A 22,668-nucleotide genomic window follows, 5' to 3' on the forward strand; every position below is an offset into this window, starting at 1 on the left:
CACCCCATATTTAATATTTTAGTATATTTTTTCATATAAAAGAATTAAAATCTATAATTATTCCGTTATTTAAAAAAAACGTTAATTAGCATAAATTCTGAAATGTCCCATTTTGGTTAATGCGTGGGTTTTAACACGACAATCAATTTAATTAATTAGTCAATTCAATCTAAAAAAGGAATGAGCATAACACGTTGCTATTAACACTATTAGGCATGCATGTTAACCGTCGCAAACTACTCACTAAGGAAACAAAGTATGTAGATGCTATTTAAAGCCTGCCTTGACTCGTTTGATTTTCATAACTCGGTATGTCCCGGGACGTGGTTTCTAAATGAAAAAAAAAAACTACATCTAAGACAAGGTAACAATTTTCGATAGTAACGTGCAGTGTTAACGTCGAAATTTGAAAGATAAAAAGTGGAAATATTGATAGATACCAGATAATACTAAAGTCTTCATTGTGCCAAACTTCTAGATTAAACTAAAAACTTTTGACTGGTAGTAAAAGTAGACTGACCGCGCTAACTTTGCACAAACTTTGCGATAAGAATACACACATATCCCGATAAGCCCCTTCCTTGTCGTAGCACTTGGCATGAACATTTAGCGTGGGTCGACGTGTTATTTAGCAATTTACATCAGACGTTTAGGCAGACCCCTGAGAATCCTGAGACCCACGCCTGATTCGTTGAGTCGACAGAGCCAACGGAGTAACGTCCACCGTCAGTGCGGCTCCATCATCATGGCGGGCTTGGTGTCGTTCTCGGCGCTCTCGGTGCTGCGTACTGTCAGTGTGTACGTACCGGCGGTGAGCATGAGCTGCGGCTCCATCATCATGGCGGGCTTGGTGTCGTTCTCGGCGCTCTCGGTGCTGCGTACTGTCAGTGTGTACGTACCGGCGGTGAGCATGAGCTGCGGCTCCATCATCATGGCGGGCTTGGTGTCGTTCTCGGCGCTCTCGGTGCTGCGTACTGTCAGTGTGTACGTACCGGCGGTGAGCATGAGCTGCGGCTCCATCATCATGGCGGGCTTGGTGTCGTTCTCGGCGCTCTCGGTGCTGCGTACTGTCAGTGTGTACGTACCGGCGGTGAGCATGAGCTGCGGCTCCATCATCATGGCGGGCTTGGTGTCGCTCTCGGTGCTGCGTACTGTCAGTGTGTACGTACCGGCGGTGAGCATGAGCTGCGGCTCCATCATCATGGCGGGCTTGGTGTCGTTCTCGGCGCTCTCGGTGCTGCGTACTGTCAGTGTGTACGTACCGGCGGTGAGCATGAGCTGCGGCTCCATCATCATGGCGGGCTTGGTGTCGTTCTCGGCGCTCTCGGTGCTGCGTACTGTCAGTGTGTACGTACCGGCGGTGAGCATGAGCTGCGGCTCCATCATCATGGCGGGCTTGGTGTCGTTCTCGGCGCTCTCGGTGCTGCGTACTGTCAGTGTGTACGTACCGGCGGTGAGCATGAGCTGCGGCTCCATCATCATGGCGGGCTTGGTGTCGTTCTCGGCGCTCTCGGTGCTGCGTACTGTCAGTGTGTACGTACCGGCGGTGAGCATGAGCTGCGGCTCCATCATCATGGCGGGCTTGGTGTCGTTCTCGGCGCTCTCGGTGCTGCGTACTGTCAGTGTGTACGTACCGGCGGTGAGCATGAGCTGCGGCTCCATCATCATGGCGGGCTTGGTGTCGTTCTCGGCGCTCTCGGTGCTGCGTACTGTCAGTGTGTACGTACCGGCGGTGAGCATGAGCTGCGGCTCCATCATCATGGCGGGCTTGGTGTCGCTCTCGGTGCTGCGTACTGTCAGTGTGTACGTACCGGCGGTGAGCATGAGCTGCGGCTCCATCATCATGGCGGACTTGGTGTCGTTCTCGGCGCTCTCGGTGCTGCGTACTGTCAGTGTGTACGTACCGGCGGTGAGCATGAGCTGCGGCTCCATCATCATGGCGGGCTTGGTGTCGCTCTCGGTGCTGCGTACTGTCAGTGTGTACGTACCGGCGGTGAGCATGAGCTGCGGCTCCATCATCATGGCGGGCTTGGTGTCGTTCTCGGCGCTCTCGGTGCTGCGTTTCGCGTCCGCTTCTTCGAGCTTCTCTACTTTCGTCGTCAATTCCCGGACAGTCTGAATTGACATAACATTTGACATTAGGACTGACAATTACAGTGGGCTTGCTAAATATTATAATTACAAATGTTATACTCCATATGCTTATATCTACAAACTAGCCATCATAAAGTATAATCAAGTGCAAGGCTCAAGTACGATTTGTATGTCAGAATTAAGCTGTACTTATTTACTCTTAGAGGATATAACCAAACGGAGTAGTCATTAACAGCTGTTCCTCTCTGTCGAAAATAGTCGGCCAATGGTCATACACAATGTATGGACTGACGTTTATCTGACATGGCTATTTTTAAGTTACGTATACATTTGACGTTCCCCTCCCCCGCAAAAATCGGTAGATTTTTTTGTACAGAAAATTACAGACAAGGCGTCTCCGTTTGGTTATATCCGCTAAGTATTTACTGGATGATTGTACACATGTGTAGATCGTTACAGATGTAGTGCAGAATCCCTTCCTATCGTATTTTCACGGAAACGTACGAACGTGTCATGCTATTTCAGTCAGACTCAGTACTGAGGTTGACTGAAGTAGCATGACAAATACGAACGTTTCCGAGAAAATACGACGGTAAAGGATTATGCACTACATTTGTAACTTACATCACATGGCGACCCTGTCAGCGTGGACTTATAAATAGTGTTCTTTTTATAAATTAGTACCTACAATTTGACTGTTTTTTTTTCTGGATGGATATTGTTAACAACATTTTGGGAAGACAACTCACCTGAATAAGGAATGGCATGGCGAAGTCCATGATGTTATGCCTCCACGCCAGCTCGATGACAACGTCGGGTTTCAATAGGTCGTAACACTGTAAAACAAATAACATATTAAGTCCCAGTCGGCGCCACTGTCGAATAATGTTGTTTGTATCTAGTTTATTTACTACATATTGTGTGCTATACTCACAGCTAGCAGTGTATTTTTGTCGATTTGACGAGTCCAACTTATGTTTGTGAATCTGACTTTCACTGTGATTGTAAAGCGCATAAAAATGGCCTTCAGCCTTAGCGGTGAGTGTTCGGCGGGGCGTGCCGCGTGCAGCCACACTCACATACCCGCGTGTGTGACACAGCGGACCTGTACCTGGTAGAGGCAGGCGGAGAAGCACTCGTAGTTGTCGCGCTGCAGGAACCAGTCGAGCAGCTCCTCGGCCACGTCGGACTGGCGCGACTCGGCGGCGTACTCCATGGCGTCCGCGTACAGGGCGTCCTTCTTGCACAGCTCCACTGATTGCTTCCACCGGTTGTTTCCTGAATATAGAAACGTCGAAATTATTTATCTATTATTTCCGAGTTTTAAATTCCAAGTACCAAGAGGCATACTTTTGACATTTTCTCTTACGATATGATTTTCAACGCAATCTGACAAAAAATCAAACAGGCGAGTCCACTCAGAACAGCCGCCTTGCCGCGTAGAGCAGCTCGGTTTCTGTGCAGTTTGCCAAGGAAAGCACGCGCGGCTAGGATACTTCGTGCAAAACATGTCTTTTTATTTTTCCATTTTTGTTAAAATGAAGGAGTATTTTTGTAACATTGATTTGACAACTTAGAATAAGTCATATGGTTTTCATACTCTTTTTTAGGAAACTGTAAGTCTATAAGTCTATTACCCTATAACAACAACACATTGTAACAACTTATTAATATAAGAGACTGTTTGTTTCTAAATAAAGAAAGAAAGAAAAAACGTCTTCGCAGACTGAGCTACTTCACGCAATAACTTCTTCACGTGGTTCACTCACTAATTTATTTATTTTTGAATCGGTTTTCAAATATTCAATAATAAAAAGGTATAATCTTATTTCACCTACATCAATTACTCTTTCCGCATAACTTCAAGGTTGCTTCTTAGTACCTAAATGATGGTTTTTTACCTTTGTACAGGTACGCCGCGATTCTTCTGAACTCTGTGAGCTCGTGTTTCTCCAATTGCTGCGCGAGCGCGATTGTGTCGAAATTGTCGAACGCGTCTATCGATGTCCGTAGTCCCTATAAAACAAAGAAGAGTTTAGGTTACAACCTCAGAAATCCATTGTTAACATGCCTATAACAAACCTATAATTTTTTTAAACTCCTTTGGTACGTGAAAAGATTTTTTTTTTCTATTTTACTAAGCTCTGATTCCCCGCAACCCTCTTTTATTTAGAAGATTATTTTACTGAAGCTAATCACATAAAGGTTGCTTTTCTTTATTATCGCCGCGCCGAGGCATCGCTCGAGCGTCCACTGAGTTTTCCTCAGAAGTATTGTACCTGGTAGTCCTCCTCGTCGATGAGCAGCGAGTTGAGCGCCTCGTTGACGGCCTTATTGTTGAGGCTCTGCACGGAGCGCAGGTAGGCCTTCACCAGCTGCAGGTGGCCGGCCTTGGTGAAGAAGCTCACGGCGCGAGTGTGGTCCATGCGCGGCGCCAGCACCAGTAGCAGGTCGTTGAGGAGGAGAGGTTTGTAGTCCAGGTAGAATTGGATCGCGCGGTAGTATAGCTCCATGTTTGCGACCTGGAACACGATGGGGTATTAAAGAATTCGTTTTTTTCTACAAAAACAAACATGACTAAAAGGTAGATGATTGTCGACGGAATGAGGTTTATAAAAGCTACGGTTTTAGACAAAAAGTGATAATAATTTTTCAACAGGTGGGTCCACACAGACCGAACCGCCTCGAGAGGAAATTGCCGCGCGAAGCAGCTCGGTCTGTGGAGGCGTGCCTCACCCGAGGCATTGCGGCCGCGAGTGTGTTTGCTTCACCCGAGCCACGTCTACACAGACTGAGCTGCTTCGCGCGGCAATTTCCACGCGAGGCGGTTCGTTCTATGTGGATCCGTCTAATGGCTACCCTTCTCATCAGCATAAAGCAAAGTAAAAAATCTCTAGGGGCTTGTAAGAAATTAGAAATGATAAATGTGCTGCTTTGTGAAAGTTTGATCATTTGAGTATATGGATATGTCTCTAGAACCGATTGGTGGGTTTATCTACAGTCGGAAGTTACTTTAGTGATGATGTCCTTGAAGTGTCCCTCGCGCCAGGCCTCGGTGGGGTGCTGCATCATGGTGGTGGCGGCGTTGTCGTACTCCTCGTACTTGTCGTACAGGAACACCAGCTCCGACCACAGGTGCGCGTGCTCGGCTGCACGCAGAACCTGACCAACAAAACCAAATGTTCACTCATTTTTAGGGTTCCGTACCCAAAGGGTAAAAACGGGACCCTATTACTAAGACTCCGCTGTCCGTTTGTCTGTCTGTCACCAGACTGTATTTCATGAACCGTGAATTTTCACAGATGATGTTTTTCTGTTGCCACTTTAACATAAAATACTAAAAAGTAAGGAACCCTCGGTGGGCGAGTCCGATTCGCACTTGTCCGGTTTTTTATATATGATAAATAACAACATATTCACTTGCGGATATGGCTTGGCTTCTGAGCGATAAGACCGCCTATTGTTACCTAATAACTCAGTTATTTTCTTCTAATTTTTTATTGTTATTTTACATGTAAAATGTATTGTTATTGGAGCATTAAGAATATTTACTTACTTGCTTACTTGGCGGTACGTTAGTCTTGTTTGCTAAACATACGTATGTGCAAACACATAGCATATACGCGTGTTTGTGTGCTAATATACGAAGAGTAATGATGTGTGCACGTCGCTTCTAGAGTTTGCTTTCTCCCATCCGCACCGCCAGCCCGCACGCGATATTGTTTGTCACATAACTAAACTAATTCGCGCAGTGCGTCTGCTATTTGCGAATGAAACGTAAAGCCGCGCTTTTATCATATTTGCTCCATATTTTGACTTAGTGTTAAAAAATTTAAACTCCCCAATGTGGCAACCAATCAAGTGTTTGACATAACGTTATGAACCTGCCAAATAGACTCGTGTCTCACCTTGGGGATGTTAACCCTGGACCAGAAGAGCTCTAGGTGCTCTCGCATCTTGGCGGGCTTGTACTTGGAGTAAAGAATAGCAAGTTCCGTGAACATGCCCATGTGTGCGCGCTCCAATCCGAGTGCCGCTTCTAGCAGGCTGATCAGCTCGTCGAAGTGGCCCCGGTCCTGCAAACATACACCAACATATACAATTTTATGTTTAACCTTTTGAAAATAAACAAATATAAAATTAACATTATTTATTCATAATATTGTCTTCGGTTACCGCGATAGTTACTCATGAAATAAAACTATGAAAACGGATTATATCGCGTATATTGAATTTATAATACATCCCGACGTTTCGAACTCTTTACAGCGTTCGTTGTCACCCGTTGACCACGAACGCTGTAAAGAGTTCGAAACGTCGGGATGTATTATAAATTCAATATACGCGATATAATCCGTTTTCATAGTTTTATTATTTATTCATACCAAGAAAATTCATACCAAGAAAAAGACCGAAGCCCTCGTACGCGTATACGTATAACGCGTCTGGGCAACTCTATTGTAGCACCTGCAATAGAGTCTTTAAAACCAAGTTCGGCCTGGCCAGCCACATTCGAGCCCATAATAGGCGTAATCCATAATTGCTGAGGTCGCCGTCATCGAAACCGATGAGGAGGACTATATATATGCCAATTCTTGGAATTAGTTGCCAGGCTCCCATGAGCCGTGGTAAAATGCCGGGACAACCAGAGGAAGATGACCAAGAAAAATGTTGTTTGATTTGGAGTACCTGGTAGTAGTTGATGAGGTCCTCGAGCTCGTCGGCGTGCACGACGATGTGCAGGCCGCACATCTGCGCCAGCCTGAACTCGCCCGCGTCCACGCACGCGAAGCACACCTCCTTCCACGTGCGGGTGGAGTTGGCCTTGCGTGCGCTGTCCACCGCGCCTGCACCACACGAACAACACGTTATGTTAATGAGTGTTATACTGGTGTGCAGAAGACTAAACTGAAAAGGACCCGATATTAAATTAAAAAAGCGAGCTATGAGATTTTACAACTCTAAGTATACCATCAGGAGGAGCGAAAGCACAACATCACGCTCAATTGAAACTTAATTTGAAATTTAGATTACACTAAATAAAATGTAATTTAAGATATTTCTCTCTCTAGGTAATACGGAGAATGTTGTAAATTGCCATAGTCATGTATCTACAATCTCCCATCATTCTTTACAATTGATGTTTAAGCTTAGAATACATTTAAAAGTGTAAGCATTACTGCCTTGGGTGACACTTGAACTCACGGCCTCTGGATATGATGTTTACCAATCAGCAGAAATTCTTGTAATATCTTCTACATCTTCTGGATATCAACACGGTTGGACCTGAAATTGACTCCTCAAGGATATAGCAGTGGACTCACCCTGGAATTCCTTGAGGTGAACGAGCGTGATGGCAAACCGCGCGGAGTTGCTGACGTTGTTATACAGCAACTTCGCGGCGTTGTAAATCTTGTCGTCGAAGCAACGGTCGCCGATCTAGATGTTAGCATGATTGGGGATGAAGATTAACTCCACGGATTATATCACAGTGGACTCACCCTGGAACTCCTTGAGGTGCACGAGCGTGATGGCGAGGCGGGCGAAGTTGCTGACGTTGTTATACAGCAACTTCGCTGCGTTGTACATCTTGTCGTCGAAGCAGCGGTCGCCGATCTTCTGTATGTCGGCGTGGTTGGGGCCGGAGATGAACTCCTCGAGGTCGGCGAGGCGGCCGGTGCGGGCGTATGCGTAGATCAGTTCCGATTCGATGTAGGATTCGCGCGCCTTCTTGCGGGCCATCTGGAAATATTAATTATAAATTAAACATGCCAGATTACTTGCTCAAAATCAAAACGTAAGTTTAAACCGTGAATGACAAAAAAGCCATATTATTTTTAGGGTTCCGTACCCAAAGGGTAAAAACGGGACCCTATTACTAAGACTCCTCTGTCTGTCTGTCACCAGGCTGTATCTATAACTAAACAGTTGAAATTTTCACAGATAATGTATTTCTGTTGCCGCTATAACAACAAATACTAAAGAGTACGGAACCCTCGGTGGGCGAGTCCGTCTCGCACTTGTCCGTTTTTTTATTTTTCACTGTTATCCAAACTCCTCTTAAGTCAAGCTACTACGAGTATGTCATGATTTATCCCAAATAAAACTTACGACTTCCGAGGCTTCCACCATATAGACATATAAGGGGAAGGATGATTCGCCTTGAAGTAGGAGCCTATGGGCTTGACTAATCCTTGTTGGAGCTACTTCTTCAGTAGTCAGATCAATATGAAACATGTGCACATAATTACCTGTAAGTATCTGACGAGGTCGTCCCACGACTGCTCCTGTGTGGCGGTGGCGACCACGTCCATGTAGGCGGAGGGGTCGTCGGCCTTGATGTACGAGTCGATGGCCTCCTTCACCAGCCCCTGTTGGAGTTGGGCCTTGGCGAGCTGCGACCACACGCCGGGCTCGTTGCAGCGCTCGGCGAATTCGTTCGCGCGCTCCAGGTCCTTCACTTGTTCTATTAACACCTGGAAGAAAGTTGAAGTTAACATTATGTTAATTTACAAAGTACTTCAAGAGATTATTGGCAAGGTGAGAAGTTTGTGGAGGGAGAACTGGCGCTGGTTGTCACAAACATACGTAATCTTATGTAAGGTCCCACATTAATGCTAGCGGCAGCCGTAACTTTCCCGCTTTAAAGATTTTTCTAAATGGTACGGGTTTTAGCAGAAAGTGTACATAATCTTTGTTTACAGAATTTTATATAGATTATGCATGTAAAACAGCATTTTTTGCTACGGGCCACCGTTTAAGAGTTATTTACGAAAAACTATAAAAAGGGAACTTTAAACCCCGTAACTTTCCCGCTTTAAAGATTTTTCTAAATGGTACGGGTTTTAGCAGAAAGTGTACATAATCTTTGTTTACAGAATTTTATATAGATTATGCATGTAAAACAGCATTTTTTGCTACGGGCCACCGTTTAAGAGTTATTTACGAAAAACTATAAAAAGGGAACTTTAAACCCCCCTACCCTTTAGCTTTACCCCCACCCTCCGGTACATTTAGTATGTTGTAATACACCATTCCCTACAACTATGCCAAAATTGGCTAATACACGAATTATTTCCCCTGATTGGCAATTTTTGGTCTTCGTTTGGTGGCCTAAATCGTTTGACAAGTTAAATAAACAAAGGGGTAAAATATCGAGTTTAGCTTAGTAAGCATATAATAATTAATGTGAGACGGATTCACTGAGACCATTTCGTAGCACTTTCTCTTTTTTATGTTTCCTGTTTTGTATAATTTTCTATTTTGTGTTTGTGCTTACGAATAAATTATTTCTATTCTATTCTATAATCGTACCTGGATAGCAGAGGTGTTAACGTCAAACTTCTTGAAGATAGCGAACGCCTCCTCGTAGAGCTCGTTGTTGATGGCGATGTTGGCGATGTCGGGCGCGTCGTAGTTGTCCAGGCGGTTGATGTACTCCATCACGCGAGTGCGGTCCGCCTTTATTGCTGTACATATAAGGTTCATTTTAGCTCAGATTTATATGCATAATTCCGTAAGAGCCTAGTTCCTCTCACATTTGCGTCTAACATTTTGTTTAATGAGAGAGTGAGACGCAATGACATTGGACCAAGAAAATGGACAGCTGGAATACCATCCTTAGTTTTTAGTTCCGTATTTGTCTGCACTGTCTTTATACGGACAATGGAATAATATGCTGACGATGCAGCTGAAAGGTGCCCTAAAGGAACTCCTCGTCAGAAAAACGCAATAACATCTAGTTTGAACTCAGAAAATCTCGAAGACTTGACAGACACAAAGGACAAGTTTATAAAAAGAAATGCCAGTATTTGTGACCAAGGTGGTGGGTCTCACCTGTCAGGATAAGCAAGTTCTGCAGGTTCCTATGGTCGGAGAACACGGAGTTGTCGAGCACGATCTTCTCGAGCAGTTCTATGAGCTCATTGGGCAGATCGGCGGTCATGAAAGCTTTTACTGTCACTGAGATGTCTTCTGGGTCTTGCGTTTCTGAGAGAGCTGTTTGGACAACCTGTTGAGCGATTAAAAAATTAAAGTCAGAATTGTTTTTTGTACTTGAATATTGTTTTTGCTTCGTACATCGGAACCACAGTGGCGGGTTCCGGGCAAAGACGACGCTACGCCGTCGGGTAACCAATGGACACTGGCTACATATTTCTCTCGACTAACTTCAGGAGCGTCTTGCTAGGTCTGAAAGTCCGGACCAAGTTTCGCCACTTTTTCCGCGGAGGGACGTGGATTTTTTGGGGTATGGATGGTTGAAGGGCAGCCCCAACGCTTATCTGCTGAATGCCATTTCGTTGGCTAGTAAAGTCATGATGTCTAGCGGTATTCCCTAATAGTATTAAGATACCTGGTCGATGAGCTGCCGCTTGTAGGGGTTGGACTCGGCGAGCACCTCGAGCCACAGCTCCTGGTCGCGGCGGCGCACGAGGTAGCGCGCCTGCGTCTTGAACAGCGAGTTGTTGCAGACAGTACATACCTGGTCGATGAGCTGCCGCTTGTAGGGGTTGGACTCGGCGAGCACCTCGAGCCACAGCTCCTGGTCGCGGCGGCGCACGAGGTAGCGCGCCTGCGTCTTGAACAGCGAGTTGTTGCAGACAGTACATACCTGGTCGATGAGCTGCCGCTTGTAGGGGTTGGACTCGGCGAGCACCTCGAGCCACAGCTCCTGGTCGCGGCGGCGCACGAGGTAGCGCGCCTGCGTCTTGAACAGCGAGTTGTTGCAGACAGTACATACCTGGTCGATGAGCTGCCGCTTGTAGGGGTTGGACTCGGCGAGCACCTCGAGCCACAGCTCCTGGTCGCGGCGGCGCACGAGGTAGCGCGCCTGCGTCTTGAACAGCGAGTTGTTGCAGACAGTACATACCTGGTCGATGAGCTGCCGCTTGTAGGGGTTGGACTCGGCGAGCACCTCGAGCCACAGCTCCTGGTCGCGGCGGCGCACGAGGTAGCGCGCCTGCGTCTTGAACAGCGAGTTGTTGCAGACAGTACATACCTGGTCGATGAGCTGCCGCTTGTAGGGGTTGGACTCGGCGAGCACCTCGAGCCACAGCTCCTGGTCGCGGCGGCGCACGAGGTAGCGCGCCTGCGTCTTGAACAGCGAGTTGTTGCAGACAGTACATACCTGGTCGATGAGCTGCCGCTTGTAGGGGTTGGACTCGGCGAGCACCTCGAGCCACAGCTCCTGGTCGCGGCGGCGCACGAGGTAGCGCGCCTGCGTCTTGAACAGCGAGTTGTTGCAGACAGTACATACCTGGTCGATGAGCTGCCGCTTGTAGGGGTTGGACTCGGCGAGCACCTCGAGCCACAGCTCCTGGTCGCGGCGGCGCACGAGGTAGCGCGCCTGCGTCTTGAACAGCGAGTTGTTGCAGACAGTACATACCTGGTCGATGAGCTGCCGCTTGTAGGGGTTGGACTCGGCGAGCACCTCGAGCCACAGCTCCTGGTCGCGGCGGCGCACGAGGTAGCGCGCCTGCGTCTTGAACAGCGAGTTGTTGCAGACAGTACATACCTGGTCGATGAGCTGCCGCTTGTAGGGGTTGGACTCGGCGAGCACCTCGAGCCACAGCTCCTGGTCGCGGCGGCGCACGAGGTAGCGCGCCTGCGTCTTGAACAGCGAGTTGTTGCAGACAGTACATACCTGGTCGATGAGCTGCCGCTTGTAGGGGTTGGACTCGGCGAGCACCTCGAGCCACAGCTCCTGGTCGCGGCGGCGCACGAGGTAGCGCGCCTGCGTCTTGAACAGCGAGTTGTTGCAGACAGTACATACCTGGTCGATGAGCTGCCGCTTGTAGGGGTTGGACTCGGCGAGCACCTCGAGCCACAGCTCCTGGTCGCGGCGGCGCACGAGGTAGCGCGCCTGCGTCTTGAACAGCGAGTTGTTGCAGACAGTACATACCTGGTCGATGAGCTGCCGCTTGTAGGGGTTGGACTCGGCGAGCACCTCGAGCCACAGCTCCTGGTCGCGGCGGCGCACGAGGTAGCGCGCCTGCGTCTTGAACAGCGAGTTGTTGCAGACAGTACATACCTGGTCGATGAGCTGCCGCTTGTAGGGGTTGGACTCGGCGAGCACCTCGAGCCACAGCTCCTGGTCGCGGCGGCGCACGAGGTAGCGCGCCTGCGTCTTGAACAGCGAGTTGTTGCAGACAGTACATACCTGGTCGATGAGCTGCCGCTTGTAGGGGTTGGACTCGGCGAGCACCTCGAGCCACAGCTCCTGGTCGCGGCGGCGCACGAGGTAGCGCGCCTGCGTCTTGAACAGCGAGTTGTTGCAGACAGTACATACCTGGTCGATGAGCTGCCGCTTGTAGGGGTTGGACTCGGCGAGCACCTCGAGCCACAGCTCCTGGTCGCGGCGGCGCACGAGGTAGCGCGCCTGCGTCTTGAACAGCGAGTTGTTGCAGACAGTACATACCTGGTCGATGAGCTGCCGCTTGTAGGGGTTGGACTCGGCGAGCACCTCGAGCCACAGCTCCTGGTCGCGGCGGCGCACGAGGTAGCGCGCCTGCGTCTTGAACAGCGAGTTGTTGCAGACAGTACATACCTGGTCGATGAGCTGCCGCTTGTAGGGGTTGGACTCGGCGAGCACCTCGAGCCACAGCTCCTGGTCGCGGCGGCGCACGAGGTAGCGCGCCTGCGTCTTGAACAGCGAGTTGTTGCAGACAGTACATACCTGGTCGATGAGCTGCCGCTTGTAGGGGTTGGACTCGGCGAGCACCTCGAGCCACAGCTCCTGGTCGCGGCGGCGCACGAGGTAGCGCGCCTGCGTCTTGAACAGCGAGTTGTTGCAGACAGTACATACCTGGTCGATGAGCTGCCGCTTGTAGGGGTTGGACTCGGCGAGCACCTCGAGCCACAGCTCCTGGTCGCGGCGGCGCACGAGGTAGCGCGCCTGCGTCTTGAACAGCGAGTTGTTGCAGACAGTACATACCTGGTCGATGAGCTGCCGCTTGTAGGGGTTGGACTCGGCGAGCACCTCGAGCCACAGCTCCTGGTCGCGGCGGCGCACGAGGTAGCGCGCCTGCGTCTTGAACAGCGAGTTGTTGCAGACAGTACATACCTGGTCGATGAGCTGCCGCTTGTAGGGGTTGGACTCGGCGAGCACCTCGAGCCACAGCTCCTGGTCGCGGCGGCGCACGAGGTAGCGCGCCTGCGTCTTGAACAGCGAGTTGTTGCAGACAGTACATACCTGGTCGATGAGCTGCCGCTTGTAGGGGTTGGACTCGGCGAGCACCTCGAGCCACAGCTCCTGGTCGCGGCGGCGCACGAGGTAGCGCGCCTGCGTCTTGAACAGCGAGTTGTCGTTGCACACGGCGATCAGCTCTCTGTCGCACTGCCCGCGTTCGTAAGCGACGCAGGCGAGGTGGGGATCGCGCTTCTCGCAGTACTTGCCGACTACGCGGGAGTCGTACCTGCGAGATAAAATTATCTTTACTTGTGTTCACCAACATGTAACCCGTGTTTCTGCTAATTAATCGAACCAGCAAACAATATCAGATTCACATTACATTTATCTAGGTATTAAGGAAGATTCTGGCCATATCGAGTCAACGAGGGGATTTAAAATTGTAATCTCACCATTGGTTCTCCTTGAGGAACCGCTCGGGGTTGTTGTTGGAGTCTATGTAGATCTTGGCGAGCGCGTTGTGCGTGGCGGGCTCGTTGCAGCCCTCGTGCACGCGGGTTTCTAGCCACGGCAGTAGCAGCTTCAGTCTGGAACACATATTATAATAATTAGCTAATCGCTCCACTCACTTTTACTGCACTGCCAACATGACGAACATACACAACACAAAAGTAACTGATGAAGACTGTAGAGTCTTATCAGCGTCATAATTGTCTATTGAGTTAGGTCTAAAATATGACATTTCAAATGATGAGGAAAACTAGTTTCTATTCACTAAATTACCGTCTTCCTCCTTCAGATTTAGCATACAAGTCAACTTCACCTGTTCCTCTTCTCCACCTCGGCCACGAGCTCGTCAGTGGAGAACTGTCCGCGCACCACCAGAATGAGGTTCTTGATGATGTCCTCGGTGCAGTCCACGTCCAGCAGACCGCCCACCACAACAGGTAGACGCGACGGGTTCACCTGTACAATGTTTCTTTTAATATCTACCTTATTGGTCTATTGAAGTGTGTCTAAGAAGAACCAACTGAGCTACGATATCAGTTGTTTTGTTCAGGTTGTTCACCAAATTGAACTGACTGAAATCTGTCCACGCTGTCAGCAACCAATGGGGAAATATGTAAAATTAAGCGTAATTTATATCTTCCAACCCAGGTTAAAGTATTAAACTTTTTTTCAAAGTAATTTTGACACCTTTATGCCTTATAAAGGATTAAATTATAACCCTGTAAAATTGAGATTGCAAGTTTAAACGCGTAGAACAACCTCACATTGCGGTAACTCCATTCTGAACTTATAGGGAATCCTATCACTACGTTTAGAGTGCCGATCAATTTGATTTGAGAAGAAAGTGGAAACATATCGGTAGGGCGATCTTGTCACTAGATTTGTTTGATGTGACGTTACCTTCTGCACGTAGATCTCGATGTACTTCTGCAGGCTGTTCCTGTACAGGTACAGCACGAGGTCGTGCACGAAGTCGAAGCGGTCGCAGACGATGATGAGCGGCAGCTGGTCGGGCAGCTTGGCTTCTTTGAGGAAGTTCTTGACGCGCTCCGCGTTGTAGCAGTTGGACTCGCGGCAGATGCGTTCCACCTCCTTGATTTGACCGGTCTTGCAGGCGGCCTGAATTGAAAACGAATTACATATTGGTATTTTGCCAACACTAGGCAATCCATATGTAACTAGTTGTAGTATACAACTCAATTAGACCATTTTGAAAATATAAATGCTAACCTGAATATACTTGAAGTGGACTTCCGGGTCCTGGCTAAAGTTGACAATGGAGCCCAGGAAGTAGAAAAGGCCCTCGTAAGTCTTGAAGCTCTCAAACAGCTCAATGAGCGCCTTCGTTGTTAGCTGTTCGTGGTACTTGGTGGCGATTTGCACGCAGATCTGCAGGTTCTGGCGGATGTTGGCTTGTAACATGGCCTTGAGGCACTCGAGGGAATCCTCGACGGACAGGCTGCCAAAGTAGGTGACCAGCCATTCGGCTGAGAGCAGGTGGGTGTGAACCTGGAGAAAAAGCGAAACTTTAGTTTTTCTGTAAAATTTAGTACATTCATACAAAGTCTTGGTCAATAATTGCCGCCTACGACTTCATGCGCGTAGATGTCGTTAAAACTTGTCATCCCTTTGGGAGAAGAATTCCGAAGTCCTTTCTTGGCTTTGGTCTTACAAGGTTAATTTTTTTTTTTGAGTGTTCTCGAGTCTGTCAGTACCTAAGTAATTGATTTATTTTATATGATAGATGTTTGCATGGGCGTTTTAAGAGTCCTGTGTTTACCTTCTCGCTACAATAACGGATTTAATTCAAAGTTTAGAAGCACAAACTACATCACAGCAAGGACTATCAGCAGCATAGATTGAGATTACCTCTTGCTACTTATAGCATTGCCTATATCTCTACATTAATCATCATCAAAAACGGCTGTGTCAAATGCATGGATTGTACCAGGAGCACATGACAGGGTCGGAGTACTGACCACGGCCCGCTTGATGTCGTACAGGTCGGTGTAGTGCTCGAGCGCGCGCTGCAGCAGGCCGGCCTTCTCGCACAGCTGCGCCACGTGCGCGCGGTCGTAGCGCGTGAACATGGCGTTGCCGAGGATCGCGTCCGCCACTTGGGGAGCTGACATCAGGTTCATCTCTAGCAGCCTGCGGGGGACAAATGTCAGTCAGCATAAGATATCTAATACAGTACATTACATCTTGATTCGTCAGCCTATAGTCAGCCTTGCTGGAAAACTTAACTATCTCACACATAGCAATAGTTTAACATTCTTACATTATTCTTGCAGATGGAGGTGACCTACCTTAAATAAGTTTATCCAATCAAACGTTAAACAAACTTTAGGATAGTTGTATAAAAAATCAACTGATGACTCACTGTTGCGGCTAAAACATGTGGTACTGAATCTTTCAGGCTCAAGACTTCGGCAAGGATAGGGTCTAAGATGAACCTACAAAAAATAGTTGAAAGTAAATAAGCATGGTAACCGACCTGGTCTGCAGCGGCCCCTCCTCGGGCCGGTTGTTCTTGAGCGCGTCCAGCAGGAACGCCGTGCACTGCTGCACCATGTTCTGCTCCATGAACACGTCCACGATCTGGTTGATGTCGGCCAGGGGCGGGTCCTCGGCGACCAGCATGCCCGCGAAGCCGGCGCCTTGCTCGGGGTTGGTGCGCATCACGGAGCGCAGCAGGAATATGTAGTCGGGCGTGTAGCCGACCTGCGAACAAAACATAATTCATCAAAATTTTAAGGAAATGTCCAATCGTTGGATGTCTGCATAAAATTATAAACCGTGCCATAACGAAGCTAGTAGGTACAATTGCTTGTAAGTCTCGAAATCGACAGGAAGACCTTGCTAGCCACATTGGCCTGCAGGTATACTGAGAGAGCTCGCGTGTCAACCTGCTTCACCAAGTCTCCGAGCTCCTCTGAGCATTCTAGCTTCTCTTCCTTTAGCCACTTTTGGCAAAGTAAGTAAGAGAAAAAGTACTCACCTTCTTAGCATACAGCACAATCTTCTGGAACTGTCCGGTCTCGGCGAAGCACTGGATGACCTTGCTGGCCACATTGGCCCGCAGGTACACTGAGAGAGCCAGCGTGGGGTCAACCTGCTTCACCAGATCTCCAAGCTCCTCTGAGCATTCTAGCTTTTCTTCCTTAAGCCACTTTTCCAGCAGCTGTTTGCGACCTGGAAACGAATATTTTGTAAATATTTTCGCAATAGCTTATAGCACTCGTCGATTGGTTACTCATCACTGTTATGAGGACCAGTCTTCTAAAGGTAAAAAGTGTGGTCTTAGGCGATGGTCTCTTGTCTTTAACAGGCAAAGACAAGATGTTAGCGAGAAAATGTCAGTCGTTTTGCGAGATTCAACTTGAATACTATACTGTTAAAAGGCTAGTAGAATTCAGAGGTGCTTGCAATTCGAAGCTTGTCGTTAGGTACTGCAGCTCTGCTAAAAGCATAGGCCTCATACCTTGCAACAAGACCGGTTTGCACAGCTCGAGCGACTCGAACTTGTTGAGCTGCGCCTGGTCCAGCAGGATTCCGAAATACTGGAGTAAGGGGGACGTCTGTCCTGGCTGGGTTGGAACTTGCTGGAAACGCTGGATGGTCTGCGGGGTGCGAAGGATGCCTCGCGGCGCCATTGCTGCCACCTGGATCAATTATTGTTACAATTACAATACAAATAAAGAATTGTCGAAGATTTAGCAGTTATATTACTTTTATGGAATGCGCTGATGCGCTCCCGCCATCTGTATTCCGTGACAAATATGACCCCAGTCTCTTAAAAGCAAGAGTGAATAGGATAATACTGAACCGGTGTGCCATCTTAAGCTTTGTCTTCACTTTCCATCACGTGTGACTAAATAGGGTCAATCGCCGGTCAGCTTTATAATAAAAAAAAGCTAAAAGGCGCCTCAAGTCGAGTAGAGCGCTTCGTGTACCAACTGTGCTGTACGTTATGGGCTGCTTCAAGTTCCCTCGCCTCGCCTCGCCTCGTTAGCAGCCTCGTTCGTACTGCGCGTTAGTGAACAGTATGTTGAACTTCCTGACGAACAGTTCCTCAGCCCCCGCCAAGTTGTTGCGCATGGCCAATCGCAGCGCCAGCTCCTGGGTTCAGACCACGTTTGTACAGTAGGTACGTCCTGTCTAACAACTCGGTATACAGTTACACTGACCTTGGCGGCCTCGCCGTACTGTGCATTGGTGAACAGCATGTTGAACTTCCTGACGAACAGCTCTTCAGCCCCAGCCAAGTTGTTGCGCACGGCCAACCGCAGGGCGAGCTCTGGGTTCTGCAGGACCGTGTTGATGTAGGGCACGATGGAGTCCTCTTCTACGGTTACAGAGAGGACTTGGCCTTTGCGGTTCACGCCTGTGGAACGAACATGTTAATTATTTGAGGAAATACAAGAAAGCGAGCAAAGACCTTGATTGGTTCACGTTTGCTCCTTTACTCTAAAATGAACTTTAAAGTTACAATTTAAGTTAAATTTAAAAGGCCACCGAGGGGGTTCGAAAGCTACGGTTGACGTCACTGTCATATTACCATAGATAGATAGTTAGATAGAGTTTATGGGTTTTTGCTACTACCGTTACTAACTAGACAGCCACGCCACGCTACTACTACACTATGCTACGCTGCAAAATAATCTATTCTGTGCCTTAGTGCTATTGGGTCTTTTACTAGAATGTTTGTTATGTCCTTTCCCTTATGTTTTGCGAGTGGGCGTAAGGCCATAAGGGGCGTGAGGTCGTAAAACGTAGCTTATGCATTACTTATTATTGACGTTACTTTGTTGACCGGTTTCAATACTTATTGTTCGTTCGACAAAAGCTTTATTTTCGGAGATATTTTATTTTATTATTACAATAACAGTTACAACAAATAAAAACGTGAAATGGTAATTTGTGTGTTACTTTTGTAGTAGACTTATCCATTCGCCCACTCTTTCGATTCATCTGCGCCACTGTTGAATACCGATATAGGGCACGAGCATTAATCTCCAAATTCAATACGGGCCCAGGCATCTTCGCCCTCATCTGTATTCAGCCAACGCCGTAAGGCGCCGTCAGCGCGTCGGCATGAAATATTGTTCTCTTGAACTTGCGGCACAGACCGCCTCTACTTCTAGGCGGAGCACAAATTAGTGCTCCGTCGACATGTCTGGTGACCTCGATTCTCTTGAGCGGTAACCACACATATCGTTCCCGTACACATTTAGTATGGGAGGGCGACCGCTTATTTTATTTGCGCCCATAATTACGACCGTTACTCAGTGAATTAAACATACTTACAAACATTAAGCTTTTGGGAGCGCGACCGCATATTTATTTAACTTGCGTCTACAAGTACTCGTGTAAATAAAATAAAAAAAATCAAACATTATACAGCTTTAGGGGTATACCTGGGGGCCTAGCCAAGATGACAATCGTAGACATAGACAAACGCCAAACAAACGAATGTTACGTGATAATTTCCACAGCCGCCGCCGCCGGCGCGGGGAGTACAGTTCGCGGGCACACGAGCCTAAGGAAGAGCTCCCGACGGCTCCGAAACATGTCGCCAATATCGACTAAAAATACTAGTGAGTGTAACCGTAGTGATCTTAATATATTGTGACAATTTTCATACATTATTAAAGTTTCGTTTGTCATCTTGGCTAGGCCCCCTGGGCTGTTATATTATAAACTGGTGGAGAAAAGAATTCAGATGGTCTGCTCGAATCGTAGTGTTTTAAAAGTACATATACCTAATTGCACCTATGTGTGGTGACTTCGTGCTCTTAGACAACGCTTCATAAAGGTGATTGGCAGAAAGGCGGTGTTTGTGTAGTTTGTGGCTCGCGGCTAATATTAGAGAAGTTGTATCGTAATGATGGTGTATAAATAGTTACAACCTTGTTATTCCAACGCTCGATAGCGGGTCAACGACTGTGGCATGAACTTGGAGTACTTGGACATGCAATGTTTAGTGAATTTGTTAATGGGATTCCATTTTCGCAAATAACGGAATATATTTCTGTTGTTTTAAATGGTAATGGGTTTAAAATGAAAAGTTATGACTGTAGCGAGCAGTGAAATATAGAATTTGTAAAAGAAACAATACATATGTTGATGTTTGAAGTAGATGCTATTAGCTAAATTACTTTTCTTCGAACAGGTTGTCCGGATAGACGAATACAATCTTACGACTGCGGCATGAACTTGGAGTACTTGGACATGCAATGTTTAGTGAATTTGTTAATGAGATTCCATTTTCGCAAATAACGGAATATATTTCTGTTGTTTTAAATGGTAATGGGTTTAAAACGAAAAGTTATGACTGTAGCGGGCAGTGAACCATAGAATTTGTAAAAGAAACAATACATATGTTGATGTTTGAGGTAAATGCTATCAGCTAAATGACTTTGCTTCGAACAGGTTGTCCGGATAGACAAATACAATCTTATTGCTATTGGTATTCCCATCAAAAAGTCAGAATATAGTAATGATACACTTGAAACTAAAATGTCTTATATTTCGTTTAGCAATCAAATTCTTATAACTTAATAAAAGACCTCATTTACCTTTAGATTTTATTTGTCAACTTTAGGCATCGCCATCTAGACGGCGCTAGATTTGTTGCGTAGTAGTGTTAGTTATTTCGATAATAACGGGACCTCTATGTGCAGTCTGATAATCCAATCTGCCCGTTCAAGGAAGGTCTTATGTCTCAAAAAAATAAGAAGATATCATTATCACTACATTAGTATAAAACAAAGCCACTTCCTGCTGTCTGGATGGATGTGTGTCCCTATGTATGCTTAGATCATTAAAACTACGGATTTTGATGCGGTTTTTTTAATAAATAGAGTGATTCAAGAGGAAGGTTTATATGTATACATCAGCATTGCACCCGTGCCAAGCCGGGGCGGGTCGCTAGTAGGTAGTATAGGTACTTACCAATGATACCGCCAGTAGCCTCATGGGGAGCCGTCACGAAAATGGTGTCCGAGGAGATACGGTTCATGTAGATACAGGTCCCGGTTTCGATGTCGTACATGTGGATGTACCTGTTGCGAACGGGAATACAAACTTAGTTAAGGTTAGTGTTATTTTAAGGTCCAGGGAAAACAAAATTCCTTTATTCTTTTCGGTGAACATATATTTAGAGTCGTGTATTTAGATCGCTAACCTCAGCTGCAAGAGCGTGAATACAAACAAACATTACTTCAAATGAATAAAGGATTTGAGCTGAGAAATGTGTATGGAAATTTCGGTCGTAGGGTAGTGAAATTAGCATTATGAGGATATATTTTACAATTTAGAGAGGCGAATGGAATTAATGAGGAATAATTAAGGTACACATAATTAAAGGTAAGAAACAGTACCTAAGGGACCGGTTCTAATTTAAAAGGCGTTGACAGTTTCAAGTTTACGTGCCGTTGTATGCTCACTCTTTACGAGGTTCTCTCTAGGGTTTGCGATCACTTTAGCCGAAGCTGGCGATTAATAAGTCTGGGTTACCTCCTTAAAATCATTAGCACTCTAAAAACTTGTAGAATATAATGTAGCTCAAGCAAAATTGCTCATTGGTCTAATGTGGTTCTGTTTGAAATGCAGTAACTTACCCGTATTTGGTGATGAGATAGATGACGTCATATTTGGGGGAGACCTGCATGGCGACGGGGAAGTCGTTCTGCGCTTCGGCGGGGAAGAACACGTCCACTGCCTTCTTGGGGAACGGCTGGTTGCCCGCCGGCGTCTGGCCGACCTCTGTTAGGAAAAATAATATTGTTAAACACGCGCTATATACCTTCCCTAATAGGGATAATATTGTTTGTGAATTTTGTTTTTTTTTCTGATATGCTTGTTTTTGAATACAATGTTTACATACGGCGCACTAATCGCTTCCGTATATCCATTTAATACATTTCTAACGAAATAAGTGATGACATTTATTTGTAACTGATTAAGAAATAATGGATATCCAGAACCGATGACATGCAGCTTGCCGCCCTGCGCGGTCCGCACGGCGAAGAAAAAATAGTGTCGACGGTCCAGCGTTGCCTTCAGCCTTGAACGTGGCGAAGGAGGCCGCGTGACCCTCAATAGGCTGTGAGCACTTGCGCTTTACGGAATAAATTCGAGTTTCATAGCGCCAATGGTGGAATCCTAGGACTAGCCGACTTACCGATGACATGTAGTTTGCCGCCCTGCGCGGTCCGCACGGCGAAGCAGAACAGCGTCGACGGTTCAGCGTTGCCTTCGGCCTTGAACGTGGCGAAGGAGGCCGCGTGACCCTCGATAGGCTGTGAGCACTTGCGCTCTACGGAGTAGAGCTGCATGGCTCCTACCACGCGGTTCTGCTGAGCGGAGATACCTATGGAATAACAATATATTAGCGAAACTGAATAAGTGTAATATAACAAGCTTACGTAGGAGCTCTTTTAACACTAGTACTTGGCCATTTTATATCTAAGCTTTCTTGTTGACGGAACTAGGAACTAAACTGCGACTTTTTGCAGCGCATAAGAGTCGAACGCTCAGAAGTCTCTCTAAGGGCTTAGTAGCTGGCGCGGACGCGTGCGACGGATTTTACAATGGCAGCCGCGTGCGTGCGACCGCTCCGAGCACCAGCGCCAGCTAGCGGACGCCCTAATAATGCATAATAATTACGGTTCTAAGGGTTCTAATTAAACTGGCTCGTTTCTTTGCACTTGTTTGAGCTCGAGCAAACTTGGCTGGCAGCTTGCCTTTTATTCACAAACCGTTTCCTAGTACAGAAAGACCTCGCGATTCCAATCATCTTTGTGAAACTGGAGACCAGATGATACTGGTTTACCTTGAGTAATAAATCAGCCTTGTGATTAGTCCAACGCCGTGTTTTGTTTGGGTATCCGATCGTTTCCGACTTTCAGATTACGCTACCATGCGACGGC

General features: G+C 47.2%; 1 protein-coding gene across 6 annotated transcripts in view; it reads right to left on the bottom strand.

The window, feature by feature from the left end:
• Positions 1-22,668, bottom strand: part of LOC134750392 (clathrin heavy chain) — a 36,858-nt gene that overhangs the window by 2,826 nt on the left and 11,364 nt on the right. For 4 of the 6 annotated variants that reach the window (XM_063685556.1, XM_063685557.1, XM_063685559.1 and 1 more), the window contains 25 exons: positions 21,921-22,109; positions 21,358-21,502; positions 20,690-20,799; positions 17,923-18,119; positions 17,217-17,397; positions 16,734-16,927; positions 16,230-16,456; positions 15,712-15,883; positions 14,963-15,241; positions 14,633-14,851; positions 14,046-14,188; positions 13,675-13,809; positions 10,448-13,508; positions 9,931-10,105; positions 9,409-9,563; positions 8,346-8,570; positions 7,596-7,836; positions 6,784-6,941; positions 6,003-6,170; positions 5,107-5,256; positions 4,374-4,616; positions 3,996-4,110; positions 3,206-3,372; positions 2,844-2,930; positions 1,989-2,115 (listed from right to left, as the gene is read on the bottom strand). In XM_063685556.1, coding sequence (XP_063541626.1) covers positions 1,989-2,115; positions 2,844-2,930; positions 3,206-3,372; positions 3,996-4,110; positions 4,374-4,616; positions 5,107-5,256; positions 6,003-6,170; positions 6,784-6,941; positions 7,596-7,836; positions 8,346-8,570; positions 9,409-9,563; positions 9,931-10,105; positions 10,448-13,508; positions 13,675-13,809; positions 14,046-14,188; positions 14,633-14,851; positions 14,963-15,241; positions 15,712-15,883; positions 16,230-16,456; positions 16,734-16,927; positions 17,217-17,397; positions 17,923-18,119; positions 20,690-20,799; positions 21,358-21,502; positions 21,921-22,109 — 7,263 coding nt within the window. Of the gene's footprint in view, positions 1-244; positions 331-1,988; positions 2,116-2,843; positions 2,931-3,205; positions 3,373-3,995; positions 4,111-4,373; positions 4,617-5,106; positions 5,257-6,002; positions 6,171-6,783; positions 6,942-7,595; positions 7,837-8,345; positions 8,571-9,408; positions 9,564-9,930; positions 10,106-10,447; positions 13,509-13,674; positions 13,810-14,045; positions 14,189-14,632; positions 14,852-14,962; positions 15,242-15,711; positions 15,884-16,229; positions 16,457-16,733; positions 16,928-17,216; positions 17,398-17,922; positions 18,120-20,689; positions 20,800-21,357; positions 21,503-21,723; positions 21,864-21,920; positions 22,110-22,668 lie in introns of those variants that run through there. The other 2 variants (XM_063685558.1, XM_063685561.1) reach the window with 2 other exon arrangements.

The sequence above is a fragment of the Cydia strobilella genome, chromosome 19 (assembly GCF_947568885.1).
Source record: "Cydia strobilella chromosome 19, ilCydStro3.1, whole genome shotgun sequence".
NCBI lineage: Eukaryota > Metazoa > Arthropoda > Insecta > Lepidoptera > Tortricidae > Cydia > Cydia strobilella.